A 17,725-nucleotide genomic window follows, 5' to 3' on the forward strand; every position below is an offset into this window, starting at 1 on the left:
ATATGGGGTGGAGAAACGTCTTCCGTACGACTTCCTAACAAAACCACAACAACCTTTCTACAACATTGATAGGTACGCACAACAGCAGATGCATATGTTTTCCAAGATACACTCAGAGGTTAGGAGTACGTTAAAAGCTACGAAGGTTGAAATGATGTCAAAACAACACAAACAGGCCGTCCCGGTGGAGTTAAAAGAGGGTGACACAGCCATGATTAAGCAAGCGGAGAGGAGTTCGAAACTGGGGGCTAAATTTGTGGGTCCTTCCCGAGTTGTTCGGAATGCTAGGGGAAATCGGTTCGAGGTTCTTGAGTCAAATAGTGGAGTCAGTCTAGAAGTTCACAGTGATCGTCTGAAAGTAATTCCCTCACCTTTGGACCTTGATATTGGTAATTCCCCCTCAGAGTCAAATACTCAACAAGATCATACCCCCACCCATAGCTATAGCTTGAGACCACGGGTTTAAATACTTCATTCCCACCACTTTCAGATCATGATGTTGCGTTTTCTGATCATATTGTTGTACCTCGGCTCCCTACTCGCAGCGACACCCATCCACCTGAAGCCTGGCGCCCTCACAGCATGCACACATAGGAGAGGTCTTCCTCATAGAAGATGTGCTCCTCGTAAAATATCCATATACTTCCTTGACGAGCACCACAGACACAGTCAGGATAGTCTCAGAAAAACTACTCGGCATGGCAGACGCCATACGGGCCACCAAGACTAGGGAATCAAAGGCACCTTCTAGTACCAACTCTCTGAATCTTTTTCAGCTACTGGAGGATAGGATTCTGTTCTTATGGGGAAAAGTTGATGAGGTAGACATGGATTATAGTTTTCACTCAGTTGTGTCCGCCTCAAAGTTCCTCTTCGGTACGGCAACCGACGAGGACGTGCGCGATTTGTGGGACCACTACGCTCATGTACTTTCCTTTGCTGCCAGAAATCGCAGGGTGATCAATGCCAATTGTAGGAAACTTGCGCGATTGCAGACTCACATTGAGGAACTGCTAGAGCAAACTAATAAGATGGTAGAGGTTATCAACATAGTTGTCAAGCAGATCGACCAGGTGAATCAGTTTCTCCTCCTAAATCAGGCCTTGCATGTATTGGAAAACGTCATTAACTCTGTCGCAACGGCAAATCAGCAGGTTATTAGCAACATGGTTGATGCAGCGCACGGTAGAGTCACACCTGCCTTGTTCCCTCTACACGATTTGAGAACGACTGTCCATATCGGGTATCAAAATTATAGTCTCAAGCCTTTATTTAATACAGACATGAGTCAATATTTTTACCCCTTGATTGAGTCCAGCCTCACCCCCGATGCCATAATCATTCATGTTCCGTTTCAGACGGCGGACGTGTTTGAGGCACACGAAATTGTCCCGTTCCCTTTTTCAGCTAAGGACAGTGTGTTGGCCCTGGACACGACCCCGTCTCTTGTCTTAATCGCGAAGGATTTCGCTCTGTATTCAACGGGTAGCTACTCCCTCTTGCAATATTGCAAGGAGACGGTCTTCAGGCGATTCTATTGCTCTGCGTCTCTTTTTGCCTTCCTACCAGTTCGGGGAGGGGTATGCGAGATCGCCCTCACCCGGGTGAACGCGTCTGACGCTCTTTCCCTGTGCCCTTACAAGCAGCTACCACCAACACCTGTTTTCCATAAGAACTTTCAGGGTCTACATTATTTTTATTTTCCTCAGTCCTTCTATGTATCAGTCATCTGCCCGGAGGGTACCACTTATCAACGGGTTACTGGTCACTATGCCATAGCGGAAGCATGCTATATCCGCTCCACTAACATAACAACGTACCCGTCCCGGATCCGTCTGGTTTTCACGGCCAATATTTCCCATCGAGTGTTTCCTCTGCGGTCTCTCGATAACATTCACTTCTCCAGCATCTCGTATGTGACTAACTCCCTTCATTCATTGTCTTTCGCAAACGAAACAGAGTCTGCAAAAACCCTGGAGGAAACGCTGCCTGAATACTTGCACCTCACCTACTTGTACCCTGGAATTTTTGTGCCAATGTTTCTGATGTTCGTCAGTCTCGTTGTCGTGTGCTACCTTATTAGGAGGATCTCTGTCCTGCACGATTATTTGGTTGTTCAGACGAAGCGACAGGATGCAAATAATCGTGCCAGCTGATAGATACTTATACATGTGTCCTTATATTTATCTTCTGCGAGATTTCTTATGATTCATGTCACACACGTTGTGTTTTACCTCTCACTATTTATATTATGACTACACATATGTTCTTACATAGCCAGTGTTTTAATGTAATTGTATCATAAGCATTCTGCTTAACATGATTCCACTATGTATAATAATGGTAGCTAGACTGCCAGTTAGATTTTTGTAAATCGCGAGGTCGCGATCACTGGTTGGTGACCGAGCAGTGTTATAGAAGGATATCAATGTATTATTATTATTATTATTATTATTATTATTATTATTATTATTATTATTATTATTATTATTATTATTATTATTATTATTATTATTATTATTTAATATCACCACGAATTAGGCATACAATTGTCAATGGAAAAAACCCACGACAGATAGATCACGCCACCTTATAGGAATGTCGTCCGTCAGTGTTTACCGTCTCAGTTTGTATACAAAGCATTTCATCAAGCGTGGAGGTCACCTTGACATACGTGACCAATTGTAACTTCATTATTTTCCAATCTGTAACTCGTGACTCCTTCACGAGAGTCCGACTGACACACAACGGCAGTCACTCTCGCTCAGACGCTCCTGTACATATAGGCTAAGAATATACTCGCCTTAAGGAAGCTGAAGTCTTAATCAAAGCCTTGAAACGCCCCCGGTACACCGTTACAGGCTGACTATGTATATATATATATATATATATATATATATATATATATATATATATATATATATATATATATATATATATATATATATATATATATATAAATATATATATATATATATAGATTTATATATTTATAGATATAATATATATATATAATTTATGTATATAAGAAGAAAAAAAAACTACGACAGGGAAATGCTGTGCTAAATTTTAGGCAAATCAAGCAGACTGCCCTTGCCATCAAATCAACTGAACAGGGCCTCAAGATGTTTAGCCTCCGCATCCCTCACCACCAAATCCAAAGGGAGGAATTCATCCCCATCACAACCTGCATGCGCTGTTATAAGATTGAACAACACCTCACAAAGGACTGCCCTCAACCCAAAACCTTCGCTATATGCTACGAATGTAGGGTGGAAGGACACCGCTTCACGACCTGCTCTGCCCAAGCGAAATGTGTAAACTGTTGGGAGGGACACCGCACCCTCGCCTACAAATGCCTTGAACGACGCAGGGCGGTGGTAACGGCGAAAGAGGCCAAGAAGACAAGGCAGCCCCAAACCTACAGCGGGGCCACCACATCAGCCTCTCCGGTGCCGACTCCCTCCCTCCCTGCCATTCAAGTTGACACCATAACATCGATCTTCACGTCCATGGCCCATGCACACTTCCAAAACAGCATTAACCCAGGGAGCTTCGAGACTGAACTCAACACGGTCCTCACTGCCAATAAGCTCCCTGCCATAAAGATCCCGGAGGTTCCTGACTCCTCCCAACTCCTCCCATCCATTCTTCTGCCAGCACCTGCCTCTACCTCCATCACTACCACGCCTCAGCCCCTCTCCCCTGTGAGCGCAGCCTCAGCCAGAGAAGAGCAAGTGTTGCGAGATGAAGCCTCGGTTTCCGACGCAGAGCAAGCAACCACCCTGGCCTCTACTCCCTCTGCTCCTGCCTCCCCAGCCAGTGACGCTACACCCACATCTCAGTCCACCAGCCCCTTCCCCTCCTCCACTCACCTTGTCTCCCCTGCACCCCAAGTATCCAACATTGAGCACCTCAGACGCGATGCCACATTCACCTCTCTAACCCCTTCTCACTCAGAGCATGTAGTTCATTCCTCTCCCTCTCCCCTTCCCTCTCCCCCTCCCTCCTCCCGCCGCACTGACCCTGTTCCCCACAAAATAAACAAAGCACACAACACCCGTAACAACAGACAAAAATGGAACATATAAGAGTCATACAGCATAACGTCCTCAATTGGAACAGACACAAATTCGACCTGATCAATGTCTATAGGGACCTGGATCCTCATATCATCCTTCTAATTGGCCACGGCGTTCCCGATGGCGACAGTCTAAATTCTAAAGATTCACGGCTTCTCCGTACACAGGAAAAACTATTCAAACTCTCACACAGACGGCACTGCGATCACCATCTAGATGACTTCATTTCTAACGCTCTCGCTGTGGAGATCACCACTCTCACGGGCAAGGTCCACCTTCTACCAGCCCCCCTCCAGGAACTTCATTCCAATTCAAGATTTCACCCGTATCTTCAGGAGACAGATCCCTGTGTACATGGTAGCCGATCCCAACGCCAACCACCCGATACTAGGCTACACGCATACCAACACCAAAGGAAGACAAATACAACACCTGATTAATCAACGAACCATTCACACATGGGCCCACACTTCCCCACATACATAGCTCACAACACAGCCACAACACCGGATATCATCCTCACAAACAACAACACTTATCACAATATCAGCATTACTCAAGACCCCATGAGCATGAGCGACCACATCCCTGTCATCCTTACCATCTCTTCTACTCCCATCCAAATCCCCACACGCCCCAGACCCAACTTCAACCAGGCCAACTGGGATCAATTTCACACAGAAATCGCTGAAAAACTCAGGGACTCTCCCGTCAACCCGCAGCTTCGATTGACTTCATCGACACGTATCTTCAAGAATGGTACAACACAGTTGTGACCGCAGTCAAAAACAACATTGCAACAACACGCCACAAAACTCTAACACACTCTCACTTGAGTCACACGACACGCACCCTAATAGCACAACACAAAGCCATACAGCATGAGGCCAACACCAACGGCTGGACTTATCCTCTCTATAGACGCCACAAACAGCTCCAACTCACGCTACAACAACACTTGCAGAGCGACAGCCGCGCCCACTGGGGCGAGGTCATTGCGGAGACAGCCTCACTATACCATGACCCAGCCACCTTCTGGCGTAAGACAAAACAACTCATGGGAACCGACACGACGAACCCCACAACCTCTTCTCCCCCACACGCGACAAAGTGTACGACAACAACGAGAAGGAGACGCTACACAGAAATCACTGCGAAGACGTTTTCAGTGACGCGGACGAAGACTGGGACGACGAAGAGACAGAGACTGAAGTACGCGACTTTCTCGCCAATAACCTCCATAGACTTTCCCCTCACGTCAATGCAGACCCCAGCAGGGCCGGTCTTACAGCCACCCGTTTTCGTTCGCTGGCCAGCGAACGAAAGCCTTCCGCGCGCGATCGGGTCTTACAGTCGCTCTCGACGGCTGCTTTTCGGTCGCTCGCGAAAGAAAAATCGCCGTTTTGGTAAGGAGATTTTGGGGAGCGGTTGAGGTGACGAAAACGAGATTTGTATCCTATAAATTCAAAGTAAATGAGTAAATCTGCAATGATATGACATACCTAGCATGCAGAAAGCATATATAAGGCAAATAATTATTTAAAACACCTTTATGTTTGTTGAACAAGCGTTTTATTGGGCAGCGTATCGTACACCGCCAGCACAACAGAGTCTGTCGTCTCAGCCAACGCAATGGATATTTTCGGCAAGTATATTTAGTGTTTTATTATCTATCGACATTTCTTTTTGAAAAAGTTGTGTGTAGTTGTCTTCGTGGCTCATGTGGGTATGCTGACAGGCTGAACAAACCATTGCATATACCTGTGGGTTTAGTAGCACTCAGTCAACATAAATTATTGTATGAAATATTAAGAATATTTAAGACAGCCACCCAAAAAGCATCCAGGTTATAATTGAACTATTCATAATAGCTGGTCCCAGGCAGGGGGGGGAGAAAAAACACAGAACTATAGAATTACACCCATCACGGGTGTTACATGAAGACATAAGAACATAAGAACACAGGAGTCTGCAGGAGGCCGGTAGGCCTGTACGAGGCAGCTCCTTTGACCCTAAGCTCCCGTGTATCTATCCCCACCGAACATCGCTGTCCATGAATTTATCTAATCTATTTTTGTAAGTGAGAATTGTATTGGCACTCACCACGTGACTGCTAAGCCTATTCCACTCATCCACCACCCTGTTAGTAAACCAATTTTTTGCCCCTGTCCCTGTTGAATCTGAATTTATCCAGTTTAAATCCATTACTTCATGTCCTACCCGGTTCTCTTACCAACAAAACCTTATAAATGTCTCCCTTATTAAAGCCCTTCATCCATTTATAAACCTCGACCATGTCTCCACGCACCCTTCGCCTTTCTAGAGAATGCAAGTTTAACTGTTTGAGTCTTTCCTCGTATGGCAAGTTTCTCAACCCCTGAATCATCTTAGTCATCCTCCTCTGCACCGATTCTAACATTTTGATATCCATTCTATAGTAAGGTGACCAGAGTTGACCCGCGTAGTCAAGATGAGGTCTAACTAATGCTAAATATAGTTTGAGGAAGACTTCGGCGCTTCTGTTGCTTACGCTCCTTGAAATAAATCCCAGTACCCTATTTGCTCGATTTCTAGTTTGAAAGCATTGTGCCCTTGGACGGAGATCAGAGCTCACTAAAACCCCTAAATCTCTCTCGCACCCAGACCTGCTTATGAGAGTGTCATTTAAGCAATAGTTATGGGAGGGATTGTTCCTACCTTTACTCATAATACTGCACTTCCCTACATTGAACCTCATTTGACATTTATCCGCCCAGTCATACAGTCTGTTGAGTTCATCCTGGAGAATACTAGCGTCCTCATCCGACTCAATTACTCTACCGATCTTGGTATCATCTGCAAATTTACTGACATCACTACTAATTCCTCTATCTAAGTCATTGATATATATAATAAAGAAAAGTAGACCTAATACCGACCTTTGTGGGACCCCACTCGTAACACATCCCCAGTCAGATCTTTTGCACTCTTTGCTTCCTATTGCTAAGCCACGCCTTGACCCAGATCAAAACTTAACCTTCTACTCCGTCAGCCTGTAATTTAAGCAACAGTCGTTGGTGAGGAACTTTGTCAAACGCTTTACTAAAATCAAGATATATTACATCACAATTTTCATCTCTGTCTACCACCTCAAATACTTTACTGTAAAAGCACAAGAGATTGGTGAGGCATGACCTACCTTTCGTGAACCCATGCTGCGAGTCGTGAATTAAGCTGTGTTTCTGTTTGATTCCGAATGTTACTGGCTCTTATGGACTCCGGCATCTTGCCTATAACCGATGTTAAGCTAATTGGGCGATAGTTTGAAGCAGGTGACCTTTCCCCCTTTTTGAAAATCGGCGTCACATTAGCTACTTTCCATAGGATGGGCACATAACCAGTAATTACCGACATCTTGAAGATGTCGGTTAGTGGGTCACTGAGCACATCACTAAATTCTTTTAATACCCTCGGAAATATCCCGCCAGGACCTGGCAACTTCTTCTTAAGCTTATCTATCTAACTCCTGAACTACTTGCCTGGTAATGATTACATCCCTCAATTTATCGCCATCACCGCTCTCGTACACCTGAACCCCTTCCGGAATAGTCGTTCGATCCTCTTGCGTGAAAACTGAAAGGAAGTAGTCGTTCAACAATGTGCTCATATTTTCGTAATTTTCTATTAGCTCCCCTGTGTTTGTTTTCAGAGGTCCAATTTTCTCCCGTGTTTTTGTTTTATACATCTGAAAGAAGCCCTTAGGATTACTTTTCGCCTCATTTGCGACTTTGATCTCATAGTTCCTTTATGTTATCCTGGTGTTTTTCATAACTAATCTAGATAGTTCGACGTACCGGCCCCTGATATGTGTTTCACCATTCTTCATTTTCTGATTAATTCCCTTCTTTAATCCTATTTCGTGTTTTAGTCCACGAGTCATCCACTTAGGGTTATTGTTTTCTCTTCTAAGTGTTCGCTGTGGTATATGCTGTACTTGCCCCTCTACTGTTACTCTAACTACATTATTGTAAGACATTTCTACCTGGTTCTCCTGTCTCTCCAACCCACAGTTCTGGCCCTCATGAATCCCTAAATTATCCCAGTTTATCCCTTCAAGATGTCTTCGAAGCCCCTCGTAATTTGCTCTTCTAAAATCAGGCACTAACACTGGGTTTGGTTCGCGGGTTACCGCCCAGCCTAAGCTAATACGAACCGTTCTGATACTTCTGATATATTTTTATGTTCTTATCAGTACGACTGTTTGTGTTATGAATAACTAGATAAGCGGTGATAAGCTACTGTGTTACAATGAAAGGTACCGTAACTATTTTAGCTCTAATAGATTATTAGTTAAAGAGTATTAGGCTACTAATTATTAGGTTTGCTTAGTTCTGTGGAATCATATATAATTTTCAGTCTATTAAGTCACCATAGTTTATTGTAGCAGCAATAGCTTAATATTATCCTGAGCAGTGATGGGTTATTATCCTAATGTTGAGCTGCAGCTTTAAGATAGTGTCATTTGCCCTGACAGCTACTTCACAGCATGTATTCACAGCAGTAAGATGATTTTTCTCACTTATTTAAAATACTGACTACAGTATTCATTTTTGAGTAATTTATGAGAATGGCAGTTAAGGAGATTTTTTTAATATATGTATTTTCTTGAAATAGCTGTGTTGTTATTCTGTAAATATTTCGCTCCCTTGTTCTCGTCGTTGTTTTCTGGTGCGATAATTATTTCCATACGATAAAGCATTATAGTTTACCAAAAAACATGAAGTCAGTGCCCGTGAAATAGACCACTCAGGTCAGGCCAAAATCTTCTGGTAAGTCATGTAGGATTGTGCAGGTTAGGTTCGGCTTGGCCCCCTTCCTATCAGTTTTAAAAAGTTAAAGTTGGGGGCAGACGCTATAACTGCAATAGCATTAAAATTTGTTCTTCCATTCATCACTCTGTCCCTCAGTCACTGTTATATTGTACTTCTGTTTAAATTTTCCAGCTTGTGTCTTTCTCAGTTCTCTTGTTTTCTGCACACCCAACATTTATTTATTTTTATCCTAATTTCAACATGACAGCATTTTTTTTATATTAATACTTTATATACATATACATATGTATCTCCCACAGGATGTGGAATTCTTCTGAATCTTAAGATTCTCGTCACAGTGAAATACCTGGTCACAAGCAATTTCCTCTTCACCATAGCTGACTGCATATATATATATATATATATAAATTGTCGTCATCAGGTAGCAGGGCTATTGGAGATGTCAACTGATATACCTGATACCCTTTCTACATATAATTTCTCTATCAGAGGAAGCACACCATGTGTCCGAAAAAGTTTATGATGTTGCTGGTATGGCAGGAGTTATGGAGTTAGACTACACCTAGGATCAGTCCGCTCATTCTCAGTAGTGATGTACAGGCTGACGGATGAGGTCAGGCAGCAGTCTCCGTGGACCATGGTATTTGTGGATGACACAGTGGTATGTAGTGAAGGCAGGGAAGAAACTGAAAATGACATAGAGAGGTAGAGGTATGCACTGTAGAAGAGGGATGAAAATCACCAGGAGCAAGACTGAGTACATGTGAGTGAGCCTCTGGAGATGTAAATAATGGTACAGTGAGGTTTCAATGAGTGCAGTTGGCAAAGGTGAAAATCTTCAAATACTAAGGCTTAACAGCCCAAAGCAATGGAACGTGTGCTACAGAAGAGAAGAAAAGAGTACCGTACAGGCCAGATGGAATGGAGGGAGAATGGTGACAGGATCATCCACTATTTGTGCTCCAGGACAAAGCCCTGCGTCTGTCCTGTGGTGACTGTGTCCATTCATAGCATCAAAAAGAAGTCAAGCTACAGATATCATAAAAGACCTTTTGCTGTAAGAAAATCTTTACATGGTAATACGTTTACTTGTATTTTTAACATAGAAAGATAAATTATTAGACTGTGTAATCCTTTTTCATCGCACGTACTAAGGCTAACTAGAACTATATTATCAATAAAATAGTAATATGAAATAACGATAAATTCCTTACCTCTGCCCCATGCTAAATAAATAAAGGTAGAGTTGGGGGCATATGCTATAGCTGCATGTGGCCTCATTGCTCATCTCCATCTTATTGGCCCTAGAGCTGGTTGTTGGCAAGAACTACTTACTCTGGGACATGGCTAGTGTGACAGGAGTTATCAGTTTCCTTCCCCAGGTTTTCCCAAATATCCATTTCTTTGAGTGAAGAAACAATTCCCACTACTTTTTTTCTTACTATTTTCAGATTAATAATACTCAAAACCATTATAATTTGAAGAAAATATACAAACAAGTAGTTCAAATGAAGTAATAAAGGTAAGGTAAAGTTGGGGGCATACGCTGTAGCAGCGCGTGGCCTCGGTGCTCATCTCCGTAGCATTAGCCCCTGAGCCTGTGGTGGGAGGGAGCCCATTACCGCGGGACACAGGGCCAGTGTGACATCCGGGTTGCCACAGTTTACCTTCCCCAGGTTTCCCCAGGTACCCATTTATCTACCAGCCAGAGAGGGAGGATGAACAGCTGGGTGAGCTGCACACCGACTGCCCGGGCTGGGATTCAAACCCGGGCCCGCGGAGTAGAAGACAGGCACGCTGACCACTAGACCACGGAGGAGTATAAAGTATAAAGTAATAACGAAAACTAACTAATCTAAGCAAACCCAACATACCCCTGCCAGCACTGTCAGTGCACTGGACAGTCTGGGCGGTGGCTGCAGTGGTTAGATTTGGTTATGTTACGGCTGCTTAGGTTAGTCAATACTTATAATGTAAACCTTCATAATATGGTTAAAGAGCATTTATTTTTGCCCTTTGCCCACAGCTTGGAAGAGTATTTTGAAGTGGCAGAGCTAAACTATTTACCAAAGACTTTGTAAATAGTCTTCCTAGGGCGTTTTATCCAGTATTCCCCCTTTTTTATCACACTGAAAAGGAGAATGAACAGCTGGGAGGGTGGCACGTCAAAAATGGCCAGTACATTATTAAAGAAACACTGATGCATTGGTTAGCAGGTTCAGCAGCACATCCGTGTGTCCGTGTATGAATCTCAGCTTGATCAGTCGACACGCAGCTCACCCAGCTGTTCGTGCACCCTTTTGGGCTGACTAACTAATGGGTATCTAGAAAAACTTTGGGAAGATAAACTGTGGGTAGCAGAAATGTCACACTGGCCCTGTCATTATTATTATTATTACCCATCACAGACTCAAGCTTTGAGGTATGCCCACAACTCTACCTGGAGACAAGGTAATCCTGAAAACATGATTTATCTCGAGAAAAACAACTGTGGCCGCTGCACAGTTCATGGTACGCGCCGATAAATCACGTGACTTTGTTTACGTTTTAACACTCACGCTTGCCAACCTCGGCCGACCAGTTATACCAACACTGCCGACGATTTAGGTTCGGTGCGGGTCTCGTTGGGGAGCGTAAATCTTTGAGTGTAAGACGGGCGCCTTGCTCTCGTACGCCAGCCAACGAACCTAGTGCGCGTTTTCGTTTTACCGCTCCCGAAAGGACTGTAAGACCGGCCCTAAATTCTGACAAGTTCCTCACTTTTGAAACTACATCCGAACACATCCTTTCCATAATCAAAGGCATGAAAAAGACATGACCAGGACAAAGTGGTATAAATAAAACCATCATAAAACACCTTCCCCTTGAAGCCATTGCATACTTAAACAAAGACTCTCAAAGCCTCCCTTTCAGCAGGCTACTTCCCGACAAGTTCAAGAAGGCCACGTTGAAACTGATACCAAAAGTTCGTAAAAACCCTCACTACCCCGCTAACTACAGGCCAATATCCCCCTTTGAAGTGCCGGGGAAGATATTTGAGAGAATTCTTGACCACCGACTCAGGACATTCCTTGAAGACTCCGACATCCACAATGACTTACAGTTTGGGCTCCGCCCAGGCAGGGGAACCACGCACGCCCTCGCTCTCGTGACCAAGACTGTCGCCTAACAGAAAGCTAACGGGGGACAGTGCCATCTCGTCCTGAGAGACATCACCAAAGCCTTCGACAAAGTCTGGCACCTTGGGATGAAGTACAAAATCTTACACCTCAGACATCCTATCATGCCAGAACAGCTCTTATGCGACTTTCTAGATGATAGGTCGGCGAGAATGAGACTTGGAAACTACCTCGGTGACAGCTTTGACCTGAGCTGCGGTGTCCCTCAGGGCAGTGTGCTCTCCCCGACGCTATTCACTCTACACCAGAGATACCCCTCCCCCACTCAGAGGCACCATCATCTCATACGCCGACGATGTCACTCAAATCGTCGGCTATCCAGGGAGGTCAATTCAGATGGCTCAACTCTCAACATCCCGGGAGAGTGACTCCCTTAACTCCTATGAGTCGAGATAGCGAATACAAACCAACACCAACAAATTCACTGTCATGAGACTCGGCTCCCTATACCAATGAACAACTGATTACTGCAAATGACACACACCACACGCAACAAACGGGCAAAATCCTGGGTCTCCACATCTCCACAAATGGTTACTATAAACATGTCCAGAATAGAGTCCAGTATGCCAGTACGTCAAAACTATACAGATTTAAGCTGATGCCCATGCACAAACATAAAAACCCACCTTGTAAAAACACTTATCCTGCCTATCCTTGATTACCCTCCCATTCCCACACACACATTCAGTAACACTCAACTCAGCATACACCACTTTAACACCCTCACTGACAACGCGAACAACATACTCAGGTAGGGGAGACCGGGGCAAGTTTGCTACAGGGGTTGGTAAGTTGGCACACTTGAAATAATTTCACTATTTACTGCTCGACGGCAGCGATACGCACACCAAGTGATCGCCACAGTGATCCCCAGTTACTAACAAACTGCCATCCTGAGGGGTCGCAGGAGTTGGCTGCTGTGGGGCAAAGTTTGATTTTGATGCTGGAAAGTAAGTTTTCTTTTGATTATATTATTTGCTATAACATGTCTCTGTTTATTGGGGGGTACTTTTCAATTCAGCCATATTCTAACTTAGGGTATAAGGTCTGTCTACCCTCAATACCGATCACACTAGGTTTCTCAGTATATACTAAAATCGTTGTTCATGACTAATTTCTTGAATGGGGCAAGTTGGCTCAATGAAAACGGGGCACGTTGGCTCAGTGTCAACTTGCCTCACATTATGCTATACATGAACTGGTTGCGGCATTCAGTCACTCACATAGCCTACAGTGCGAGGCTGCTTTTGACAGATAGATTGATAAGCAAATAGGCTACAATTAATGATTTATTTGCACTTTAAAATGATAAATGGTCAGTCTTTTGTTATGATGCTGTGGTATCGGTATTTTCTTGACTGAAAATGTATGTTTTGTGTTACTTTGGGACAGAATGGTCTTTAAATTACGCAGTACAGATAATCTGTATATAAATTTACGGTCATACGCTTCTAAGTTGCTTTTAATATATGATGTGCCAACTTACCCCATAGTGTGTGCCAACTTACCCCGTATGCGGGGTAAGTTGGTACATGTTAATTATTTTTTTCTAAAGAATGCTGTACTTTTGTTTGGAGAGAAAACATTGTTTTTATTGCATGGAATGTAAGAGGAATGTTTGTAGTTTTGACTGAAACTATCAAATTAACAAAATCCTCTATTGTTTTGCTTCCATCAGCGAAAATGTAAAAAGTGTGCCGACTTGCCCCGGTCTAACCTACTACCACAGAGACCTCCCAAGCAGCCTTGCAGCAATAAACTCCATGCCTGCACCGCTACTCCACTGAATCTGAACTACCCCAAGGAAGCAACTCCCGAATCACTGCATCCACACTCGGCTAGCGAGCTATACGCAAACACCACAACTACACTTTACGCCCAAAAACACAAATGTAAACACAATCGTGACTCTGCCGAAATCAAACGTGTAACAACCTGTTGTGAACATAACGTCGACTACGTGCCAAACAATGTATCAACCAAACTCCAGCTTCATGAACTGATTGTAAGCCTAAAAGTGTCATAAAATGCCCCAGATAGCTGGACTTCCCGCCTTCTCTTCTCCCTCCTACTCCTTCTTTACTTCTCTCTTTACCTTCCTCACCCACCCTCTTCTAATTCTTCCCCCTCTTCTCTCTCTCTAAAAAAAAGCCACCTCAGTTCCTCTCAAGAAGCGAAAGCGAAACTAGTCGGGAATGAACTCATCTTAAACACACCCGTGCTTCCTCCCTCCTCCTGCACTCAACTTGTCGAAGATGTCCTTACAATAATAATAATAATAATAATAATAATAATAATAATAATAATAATAATAATAATAATAATAATAATAATAATAATAATAATAATAATAATAATAATAATAATAATAATAATAATAATAATAATAATAATAATAATAATAATAATAATAATAATAATAATATTAATAATAAAAATAAAAATAAAAATAATAATATAATAATAAAATAATAATAATAATAATAATAATAATAATAATAATAATATAATAATAATAATAACAATAATAATAATAATAATAATGATAATAATAATAATAATAATATAATAATAATATAATAATAATAATAATAATAATAATAATAATAATAATAATAATAATAATAATAATAATAATAATTGTGATAATGTGGATAACCATATCATGACTAGCAATAATAATAATAATAATATTAATAATAGATTATTAGTGATATTAATATTAAAAATTATTCTACTTTTATTTTTATCAACAAACATATCAATCATATACGTCGATGCTTTTTTATTATTTTTATTATTTTTATTATTATTATTATTATTATTATTATTATTATTATTATTATTATTATTATTATTATTATTATTATTATTATTATTATTATTATTATTATTATTATTATCATAAGTACTGCAATCATCACCAGTAATCATGTTGTTTATCTTGCTGTCTATTGTAGCTATGTTAACATTCCTTACCTCCTTGTTCAAGTAGTCTATCAGCCATTCCCTGAAGCCAAGCAGTCTCCTCACGTCCTCTGGCCGCAGCGTGTCGTCACCTGCTGCAGCGTTCACCCCGGCACTGGACGTGACCTGCAACGACAGGCGCCACTGACTTTACCACCAATTGACACTGGCAGCCAGGCTCTTCATGCGGGGAGGGGGGGGGGGGAGAGAGAGAGAGAGAGAGAGAGAGAGAGAGAGAGAGAGAGAGAGGTACACTGATAGACAGATGGTAGAGACAGACAGATCGATAGCGAGGTAGATGCTAACAGCATGCCAAAACCCACCTCAGGATGCAGGCTGTGGGCGGCGTCCCCGTGCACCGCGCCGCTCCTCCTCGCCAGCCACCTCGCTGCTAAGTCTTTACCCTGCCTCTTAGCCAAGTCCAGCGGCGTGAGGTCATCACCGGCCCCCGTACTGGGCGCCGCGTCCTTATCCAGCAGGTACCTGACCACGTTCAGACGCCCTGCCTTCACAGCCCAGTGCAGGGGTGTCAGGCCATCGCCGTCCATTGCGTAAAGAGGCCAACCAGCCCCCTCCAGGGCCTTCAGCACAGCCTCGTGGCCACCAAAGCTGGCGAGGTGCACCGGGGTGTGTCCGTCGGCGGCCTGCAGCAGCTCGGGGGTGGGCGGCGTGACCGGGATGAGGGTAGACACACACTCAGCTTCACCATCTACTGCAGCCCAGTGGAGGGCCGTCCATCCTGTGTGTGGGAAGAGGGAGAGACGGACAGTTTTCAGTGCTCGGCAGTGACCATTACGTCACCAGACAGTGCCCTAGTGCCGCCGTGTGACACACTGCACGGCAGCCACAACGGAGGCTGTTGTGAATACTGGTGATCCTGGATACGGGAGGCAGAGAGGCCTGTTCTTGCGGCAATAACGAGTGTGGCGGGAGGAGAGGGAGAGGGAGGAGGCGAGGGAAGGAGGGGAGAGGAAGGAAGGGGGGAAGAGAATTTAATGACAGCGGAAGTGAGTGAGAGGAAAGAGTGGAGGGATGGAGGTGAGGGGGATGACGGAGGGAAGGGAGTGTAGGTAGAGTTATGAGAGGTGGGAGGGGAAGGATAAGGGGGAGGCGAGGGATAGGGAGGAGGGGAGGGAAGGGAGAATAAGGACTGCAGGGAGAAGAGGGAAGGGAAGGATATGGAGGGGAGTGAGAGGAGATGAGGGAGAGGAAGGAGAAGGAGGGGAGGGAGAGGAAGGAGAAGGAGGGGAGGGAGAGGAAGGAGAAGGAGGGGAGGGAGAGGAAGGATAAAGAAAGGAGGGAGAGGAAGTATATCTAGAGGAGTGAGAGGAGAGGAGTGAGGGGACGGAGGAGTGGAGGAAAGGAAGACACAAAAATCATCACCTCAACCACTATACAATAAACACCACCACCACCACCCCTTCTCGCAAAACACACGTACTACAACATACGACATGGTAATATCCAGTAACAAAGCCACACATAACGCAATAATAAACCCTCGGCCACCTACCACTTCAGACCATCTTTACATAATCATTACGTTAACAAGCAAAGCCATCACTAACTCAATCCCTCCAACATTTGGTATGAGAAAAGCAAATTGGGAAAAACTAAAAGAGGAAGTGGAATAAGAAAAAGAAACGAAAGAAATAGAAGATCATATTATCAAGGAAACGATAGGTAACAAAATGGAACAATGGCATAAGGTAATAGAAAAAGGAATGGCCAACAATATACCAATGAAAAGAAAAATCATATCGCAAAAACAAATATCAAGTCCAAGTTTAAGACACCTCCAACACCAGTTCCAACAATTGCATCTACAAGAAGAAGTACAAGGTTGGATTATAGTACAATATAATCGATACAAAACACTAACAACAGAAATACAGAAAGAAAGCAAAAATATCAGAGACAAAAAGTTATCACGATCCTCAATTTTTTTTTAACCAGGTCAATAAACTTGAAGCAAACAAAACACCAGTAAAACAACATCTCATCAAAAACAACCGTAAACTAACAGAAGACGAAGAGAAAGAAGAAACGTTCCGGGAAATCTGGGAAAACATATTTAAAATTACTCCCGAGGAAAACGCTCAATATGACACAGAATAACAAAGAGAAGTCGAAGAATACCTACAAATAAATGAAGAAACACGCAGCACACATAACATATCAAATATAGGCAGACCCCAAGGCACACAGCACACAGACACGCTTATCTCACAAACAGAAATACAAAGCCCAGTAAAATACCTCAAAAATGATACTCCGGGAGAAACTAAAATCAACAAATCAGTACTGAAAAATCTACCAGAAAACGCACTAATAAAGCTCCAATGGCTATTCAACCACACCCTCTCTATGGGATATTTCCCAAGAAATTCAAAACTGCAGTTATCAAACCAATACCCAAACCTAACAGAGACCACACCAACCCAATAAACTACAGACCAATTTCTTTATTAGAAGTCACTGGAAAAATCATGGAAAAAATCATGAACACGAGACTCAGACATTTTTTTGAAGAAAATAATATATTAAATAAAACTCAGCATGGCTTCAGAAACAAACGAAGAACAGATACAGCACTCACCACTGTACACGAGACACTAGCACATCACACAGCACAGAAAAAAACAATGCTACATAATGCTAAGAGATGTTTCAAAAGCATTCG

The 17,725-nt window shown here is 43.1% G+C and overlaps 1 protein-coding gene across 1 annotated transcript in view; it reads right to left on the bottom strand.

Annotated features, from left to right (window-relative positions):
• Positions 1-11,990: 11,990 nt before the first annotated feature.
• LOC126989725 (ankyrin-1-like) overlaps positions 11,991-17,725 on the bottom strand; it is a gene marked incomplete at its 5' end in the record, with an annotated part of 45,683 nt that continues 39,948 nt past the window's right edge. Inside the window, 3 exons of the mRNA XM_050848337.1 lie at positions 11,991-12,127; positions 15,000-15,168; positions 15,366-15,781. Of these exons, the coding sequence (XP_050704294.1) occupies positions 11,991-12,127; positions 15,000-15,168; positions 15,366-15,781 (722 nt within the window). The remainder of the gene's footprint in view (positions 12,128-14,999; positions 15,169-15,365; positions 15,782-17,725) is intronic.

This window comes from Eriocheir sinensis, unplaced genomic scaffold, assembly GCF_024679095.1.
Source record: "Eriocheir sinensis breed Jianghai 21 unplaced genomic scaffold, ASM2467909v1 Scaffold1273, whole genome shotgun sequence".
Taxonomy (NCBI): Eukaryota; Metazoa; Arthropoda; class Malacostraca; order Decapoda; family Varunidae; genus Eriocheir; species Eriocheir sinensis.